General features: G+C 41.8%; 1 protein-coding gene across 4 annotated transcripts in view; it reads left to right on the forward strand.

Annotated features, from left to right (window-relative positions):
• Positions 1-7,741, forward strand: part of ZYX (zyxin) — a 20,740-nt gene extending 12,999 nt beyond the window's left edge. For 3 of the 4 annotated variants that reach the window (XM_075287997.1, XM_075287999.1, XM_075288000.1), the window contains exons 5-9: positions 2,140-2,251; positions 4,682-4,851; positions 5,544-5,722; positions 5,953-6,073; positions 6,630-7,740. In XM_075287997.1, the coding sequence (XP_075144098.1) occupies positions 2,140-2,251; positions 4,682-4,851; positions 5,544-5,722; positions 5,953-6,073; positions 6,630-6,740 (693 nt within the window). In that variant the 3' untranslated portion in view covers positions 6,741-7,740. Of the gene's footprint in view, positions 1-2,139; positions 2,252-4,681; positions 4,852-5,543; positions 5,723-5,952; positions 6,074-6,629 lie in introns of all 4 variants that reach the window. The other variant, XM_075288001.1, reaches the window with a different exon arrangement.
• Positions 7,742-8,079: the final 338 nt, after the last annotated feature.

Below are 8,079 nucleotides of genomic sequence, written 5' to 3' on the forward strand. Positions count from 1 at the left end.
CTGTACTGGCCACTGCTTGGAATTATGTTGGTGTGGACCACTGTACTGGCCACTGCTTGGAATTATGTTGGTGTGGACCACTGTACTGGCCACTGCTTGGTATTATGTTGGTGTGGACCACTGTACTGGCCACTGCTTGGTATTATGTTGGTGTGGACCACTGTACTGGCCACTGCTTGGTATTATGTTGGTGTGGACCACTGTACTGGCCACTGCTTGGTATTATGTTGGTATGGACCACTGTACTGGCCACTGCTTGGTATTATGTTGGTATGGACCACTGTACTGGCCACTGCTTGGTATTATGTTGGTATGGACCACTGTACTGGCCACTGCTTGGTATTATGTTGGTATGGACCACTGTACTGGCCACTGCTTGGTATTATGTTGGTATGGACCACTGTACTGGCCACTGCTTGGTATTATGTTGGTATGGACCACTGTACTGGCCACTGTTTTGCATTATGTTGGTGTGGACCACTGTACTGGCCACTGTTTTGTATGATGTTGGTATGGATCACTGTATTGGGCCCTTTTTGGCATTGCGCATCGTATTGGGCACTGTTTGGTATTATGTTGGTGTGGACCACTGTATTGGGCATTGTTTTGTGGTCTTCTATTGACATCGAGCCTCTGTCCAGTACATGCATTGGTCCCATCTTGGTGTTTTTGATTTTAGATTATTTGGGGAATGTGCAAGAATCTGGAAATTCTTCCTGACAACAGTAGTGAGGACCATATTGGTTGTCTCTCAGCTTTGGCCAAAACCGCTACAACCAAGAACCAACTTGAAGAAATTTTTTTTACTACTTGACAGAAGAGGACAACTCAAGGACTTAAATTTACTGGGAATTTTTGATTTGCTCATTTTCAGCAATGACTGTCAGGCAGCGGCGCGGGGAGTGGAATGGGTAATGAGGCTGCCACTATGATGTAATGATTGTGTTGCATGGCTGGATACAATTTAGGGATGAAGAGTATTTGAAGCGTGGGCGTTGTTTTTCTAAGCTGAGGCTGACTGAGCAGAGTTTTTGCTATTGTGACCTTGCAATTTAAAGAGAACGCTGTAAAGCTTTCTGCTCACTTGCTGCAGGCCTCGTGTGTGTGGTTTTTAGGCAGCCACCATTGTGCTTTTGCAATGTAGCTGGTTCACAAGGGTTAAAGAGTGGCTTCCTTGGAAATAGAAACAAAAATGTGAGTCATTCAGTCTTTCAATGTCGACATCGACTGGAACAAGTTGCAGGAGGGCGCAGCCATGACATAAGCAACATCATGGGTCTGCGTGTTCTCTTTACTCCCACAGTCTTCCCCACTAGTATACCACAACCAGTGTAACCCAAAAAGTATCCAGTTTGGAATAACCTAAGAATTTAATCTTCGGATTAACCGAAAATTTTCGGAGGCATCTTTCGAAGACCTGCCATAGCCTACTGAAACTCAAGACTAAGTCCTGTTAACAGTCAGAGACCCAAAAAGAGTCGGACTCTTGTATCACCTGTGTCTTGGCATACCAGCCCATCATAAATGTCTTCCTACCCCCTCATTAACCCTTACTTACTCCCCCTCATCCCTCCATTGTTTTGTCGCCACATCACTTCTGAAAATGCTGAGTTTGTATGTAGACCATCGCTTGAAAACCGAGCCAACCCATCCAATATTACATCCTAACTGGATGCCAAATTCTGGCCATATACCATAGATACCTGTATAGACCTTTATATGGCTTGGCCAACCATGCAGATTTATTTCACTATGGAGGCAAGTGGCCAATCTTCTGCAACATTGGCCATTTTGAAATCCAGTATCCAGAATCAGTATGGCCCATGCCATGATGGGTTAGTTGATCTTCCCCCATTGGAATGGAAAATGGAAGTCATGGTTGGCCCAAAGCATTGTTATCCAACGTAATAGAATGCCCTGAATATGTAGCACTTGGTCTTGGCCAAAGGACACCATAATAATTGTGGTATGTCATAGACCTTCAAAACTGGTGACCAATTCAAGTACTTGAAGACCAAACTTGGCCCCAATTGATACTAAAGTTACGAAAGACCAAATGGTAATAGGATGGGTTGACCCTAAAGCAGTGGTTATCTAGAAACTCGGGTGAGGTGTCTACAACAATCCTCTTCCTTCTAGGATCGGACCACTCATGGACTGAACATGAAAGAAGTGGAAGAGTTGGAAATGCTAACCCAGCAATTGATGCGAGAAATGGACAAACAGCCCACAGCGGAATCTCATACCATGGGTAAGTCGTCCTCCTACGTATATGTATTGTATTGGAAACTTGTCTGGACCTCTGTAGACCTTCTCGCTGCCTTTATTTTTGGTTTTCCAATGGGTAACAATGGTGGGTATTGAGGCTGTTGACCCCCACTGGGATATTTTTGGCCCACGTAAATAGTGATGCTCCACCAATTGAATTGTTGAGTATTCTAACGGTGTCAAAATGGCAACATTACATCACCTTGATGGAAGGCCCAAGAGATCGACCGGCTCAGAAGAAAGACCACCATAGGAGCTCGAGTGATCTCTGGTCAAGCTGAGGATTTTTGGAATTCGGGGAGGGGATAGTTCCAGCACCTCCAACTAGACCCCATTGGTTTACTACCCAACCCTGTCTCCATTAGATGTTTATACAGGTGGAGACACTTTTATTCCGTTGGATTTCGAGCCATGGAGTGTTTTTTTCCTGTGACGATCTCCCGGCTCCTCATTAGATACATAACCCACAGGCTGTTTACCGGGATCCTTCGCTCTCGCCCACTCACTTCTTATGGGAGTCAATTTCCATAATATAAACTCTCAAGTGGCCGAGTGAAGTGGAGCTGGAAGCGCTTCATCCGGGGTCAGACAGACACAAGAAGCTCAATGTTTGGATTGGAGACCCAATATTCGGCAGAATTTATGGGCTGGAATCCTCCGGGGCCTCTTTACTCCTCTGATTTATTGTTTCTTACAATCCAGAAGAATTTTTTTTTTTTTTTTTCTTATTAATTTATTCTTAATATTTTTTCATGATCTCTTTTTTTAAACAATTTATTCTGCCTGGCTATAGAGCACTGTAAACTCTTCATTTTCTGTGCAATTTTTTTTTTTTTTTTTTTTTACATGAGATCTTAAGGAGATTTATAAGTGTGAAATAAAAAAAAAAAAAAAAAAAGGAAAAGTAATAAATTTACCAGTCTAGGCCCATCTTGGAAATTTTTACTGGTTTTACGGTCCTTAAAGGTAAAATCTGGCTCCTTTAACTTCATTAGATTTTTTGTAGTTTTTCATTTAATTTTTTTTTATTTTTTTTTTACTCTCTATAGGAAACCATCAGCAAGCAGGGTGACTGCTGATGACTCTTAAAGGGGATGTGTTGCCTATTTTTTTTTTTTTTAATATATTAAACATATCTTGAAAAAAATTTTAAAACCCTCAGCGAAAATTTTGTCATCTGTATTTAAAAAAAAAAAATATAATAATAATAAATTAATTTAAAAAAACCTTCAGTTCGGACTCTGACCACTAAGCCAAATAATATGCTGAGAATTTCTCTTTTCTGTAGAAGACTTCTTTGCAGCAGTCACTTCCTTTACAGCACACTGATGATCACAACTATCAAGTATGTAGTCACAGTAGAGTTTTTTTGCAGCTTATTTAGTCCTTTCCTAGAACAATGACCTCTACCCAGGTCACACAGAACATGTCCCATAGAGGTCAATAGTTGACTCCAGACCATTGGGCCTATGACCCATCTCCAGGAGACAGGAAGTTGCAAACTATTTTAGGCTTAGTGGCAAGAGTTGGAATTGCAAGATGATGATTTTATTTTTATTACATAGAAATTTTTTTTTAAATTCTTAAATATGTTTACTATAAGGACGGGATTTAAACACTAGGTCATTTTCGGGTGACGTCTTCCCTTTAAGCTATTGAATTTTTTTTAAAGGCAACCTACTGATGGTTTCTACACAAGTTTTTTTATTATTATAAAAAAAAATAAAAAAAAAAATTCAGAAATTTTCCTTTTGTCCACTTTATAGAGCCAAGGTTAGCCCTTCACTGTGTAGGATGTGTAATAATCGGCAGCTATGGGGTTAATAAGTGGATTAGGTTTGTCCTGACACAAATCTTATAATGATTTTGGTAATTCTTGTTCTCACCCGGATTATCGGCTGTAGAAATAATTCCAAATTTTTTTTGAACAAATTAAATGTATAATGAATCGCAGCCAATTACCTGGGCTGGAGACGACTTTAATACAAACCAGTTAGAACTTGTAGAAAACCTGGAGCTCTGGTAGCCGTGGAAAAAATTCTGTAGTCTACAAGTCGTCCAGGAGAATTTTTTTTTTTTATTTTATTTTTTTTAATTTTTGGCCGGTTCTCTGACCCCTTAATATTATATGTCACAGGACTTAATTCTGAAAAGTGATTTGGCTTGAATTTTCTTTTGGCAAAAATGTATCAAATTGTATCAAATATATATGTTTAACAAAATTTTAAGAAATTTTTTGGAATTTAAAAAAAACCTGAAAAATCTCTATTCTATTATTTCTGTCCATATAAAGATAGATTTAATACTAGAGTTCAGTTCTGAAATAATACCGCCCATAGTGCACCAATAAACCTAACGCCGGCCTTACTAGTCGGGAGACCTTGTGCTGAGAGTTTCTCGTCCTTCTTTGTAGATCGCTGTAAATTATGTGGCCAGGGGTTGTCCAGGACAGAGACGGTGGTGCGGGCCGGAGAGCACTTGTACCACGTCCACTGCTTCACCTGCACCAAGTGTGACCAGCAGCTACAAGGCCAGCAGTACTACGAGTGTGAAGGGCGCCCCCTGTGTGAGGACTGTTACCAGGTGAGGACGGGACTTGTGTGGTGGTGGGAGTTGGTCACAGAGTCCTAAAAAGTCTAAGTGACTCTGCAAAGAAAGCGACACTTTCTTTCAGGACACATTAGAGTGCTGTGTAATGTAGGCTCTCTCTCTTCCAGGACACATTAGAGTGCTGTGTAATGTAGGCTCTCTCTTTCAGGACACATTAGAGTGCTGTGTGTAATGTAGGCTCTCTCTCTTCCAGGACACATTAGAGTGCTGTGTAATGTAGGCTCTCTCTTTCAGGACACATTAGAGTGCTGTGTGTAATGTAGGCTCTCTCTCTCCCAGGACACGTTAGAATGCTGTGTGTAATGTAGGCTGTCTCTCTTTTATAGGACAAATTAGAGTGCTGTGTAATGTAGGCTGTCTCTCTTTTATAGGACAAATTAGAGTGCTGTGTAATGTAGGCTCTCTCTTCCAGGACACATTAGAGTGCTCTGTGTAATGTAGACTCTTTGTCTTCCAGGACACGTTAGTGCGCTGCATGTAATGTAGGCTCTCTCCTCCAGGACACATTAGAGTGCTCTGTGTAATGTAGGCTCTCTTCCAGGACACATTAGAGTGCTGTGTAGACTCTCTCTCTTCCAGGACACATTAGAGTGCTGTGTGTAATGTAGGCTGTCTCTCTTATAGGACAAATTAGAGTGCTGTGTAATGTAGACTCTCTCTTCCAGGACACATTAGAGTGCTGTGCGGTCTGTGAGAAGAAGATAACTGAACGTTTGCTGAAAGCCATGGGCAAATCCTATCACCCTGAATGTTTCACCTGTGCCGTCTGCAGTCGCCCGCTCCAGGGAGAGCCTTTTATTGTGGATCAGAACAACTTACCTCATTGCGTTGCCGATTACCACAGGTCAGTTTGGCCAAGACGACCCTTCCCATGTCATATCAGCCATGTTATATATAAAGTCTAAGGCCATAGCATTGTCCAGATTATTCTGTAATATTAGAAACTATGGCTGAATTACATTGTCTACATTATTTGCAACCGTACAGCCCACTAGTGTTGTTGAGGCACAGTGTCTACTTCACCTTATGTTATAGCGGCATATGTTTACCTCTGTCTGCTTTGGTTGTGTTTAGGAAGTATGCCCCTCGCTGCTCAGTCTGCGGAGAACCAATCGCCCCAGAACCCGGGCGCGACGAGACCGTCAGAGTGGTGGCCCTGGAGAAGAACTTCCACATGATGTGCTACAAGTGTGAGGTGAGTTACTTTCTCCGTTGTCAGGTCTGTTCTTCTCTCCCTTTCTCCTAACTTGTGGGTTATAAAGCGAAACGTGTTTATTAGGGTTGAGATTTCAGGATCGATTTCGAAATCCGATCATTTTCCAGCCGAACCCGATCGTGAAATTTGCTCGATTGCCGATCGGTATCCAATCTCAATCCTCAACCCTTCTCTATGGGAAAAGTCACTTGGGAGTTGAGCCGATCTTGAAATAATCTCCGACCTCGTTCCTGCTGGAAAAGATTGGGTCGGAATTCCGATCGCTCAACCCTAGTGTTTATACTTAATTGATTGATCTAGAGAACGTGGGGGGGTGTCTATTTTTACCTGCTACACATTCACCCTGAGCATGACTGGTGGTGGTGGCGCCAATCTAAGCATGGACAATCAGGAAATGGATAGGTCCTTCTGTTCCAAAGACTCCAACAAAGTGGGCAAAAATTTAGATTTTTTTTTTTTTTTTTTGATAAATATTACATGCAAAAATTTCACTTGCTTTCTGGGCTGCCGTAAAACCTTGTTCCCTTCCCTTCAGGACTGCAGTTGCCCTCTCTCCATCGAAGCCGATGACTCCGGTTGCTTCCCATTGGACGGCCATGTTTTGTGCAAGAAATGCCACACAGTGAGGGCACGGGCTGCCATGTAACGTCACCTTCGTAGGTCGCTCCTAGATACAAGCTCCAGCTTTGTCCACCAAAGACTCTTGGACCGACTGACCACTCCGTCCTCTCTGCTGCTGCTTCTGATGTAGTTCAGTGTTACGGTTTAACGAACCGGTTTACAGCTTCTGCCGCGGAGACTTCTCGATAACTTCTGGTCAGCCGTCACTTCGCTGCTAACCACTAGTTAGAAATTCTCGCTTATCTGCCCGATTGCCCGCCTGCCACAAAATGTCTTTTTCGTGTTAGTGTCGAGATGCAACTTTTTATTTTTTAACGATATTCATTTTGTTTTTTTCTCCTTTTTTTTGTAAACTGTTTTCATCTTGTGACTGGAGTGGAAATCTCTATGGACTGAATGAAATTGTTGGCAAAATGACCCACCCCGGTCACCGGTGATTAGTTCTGCCAGAAACTTGGACATTGTTACCAGGTTCTGCCGAAAAACATTCCCCCCTTAAAAAAAAAAAATCCAAAAAGTTTGAGTTGCCTTCAACTTTTCTAGAATGCTAGAAATTTTTTTTTGTTCAACGCTCTCAGTGCCACTCGTGACTTCAGAGAGGGCGTTATGGTCGGAGGACGACTCAAAAGATTTGATGTTTTTGGATATTTTTTTTTTAGATTTTTCGGGGGAACTGCTTCTTCAGTCACGAGGGTCTCGGCTCATGTGTTCACCTCAGCTAGCCCTATAGGTTATCTTTGCTATTTGTTGCTAAGTTTATTTCTTTTTGCACATTTCTTACCAAAAATAGATTTAATAAGGCTAAAAAAAAACAAAAAAAACCCCGATAAAAAGCCATTTTATAGAACAATTATCAGGTAACCTGAGAATAACGGCACAGAGTTTACAGGAACTTGGCTGTAGTGCCCCGTGAACCCCTGTTCATAGAGAGGACCATATATAGGACCATATTTTTTTAAGTGACATTGTTTTTGTTAACGATGAATTACCCATTAAAATAAAAAGAAATTTTTTTTTTTTTTTTTTTAAATTAATGATTTCAAAATATCAGATCTGCTCATAATATACTAAGTGTAACTGTATCCAACATGGGCTGAAAAGAAGTCCCTTTTTGGTTTTATGGAGTCAACAGACGTGTCCATCCATACTGGCCCACTCATGCCATGCCCAAAATGACAGAGTGCCCCCTGGTGAGGAGGAGCTGGTGGAGAGCCATAGACTTTAGTGATGACATTCTGGATGGCCACAGCTGTTACTACCCACATTTATAGAGAAATGTAAATACATACGCAGCTAGCTCCCCTAGTGGTGGCTGCTGGCAGCCTTTTTGTGTGAGAGGTCTGCTTTGATGGAAGGTGTCACTT

This window comes from Leptodactylus fuscus, chromosome 10 (genome assembly GCF_031893055.1).
Source record: "Leptodactylus fuscus isolate aLepFus1 chromosome 10, aLepFus1.hap2, whole genome shotgun sequence".
In the NCBI taxonomy this organism is placed as follows: domain Eukaryota; kingdom Metazoa; phylum Chordata; class Amphibia; order Anura; family Leptodactylidae; genus Leptodactylus; species Leptodactylus fuscus.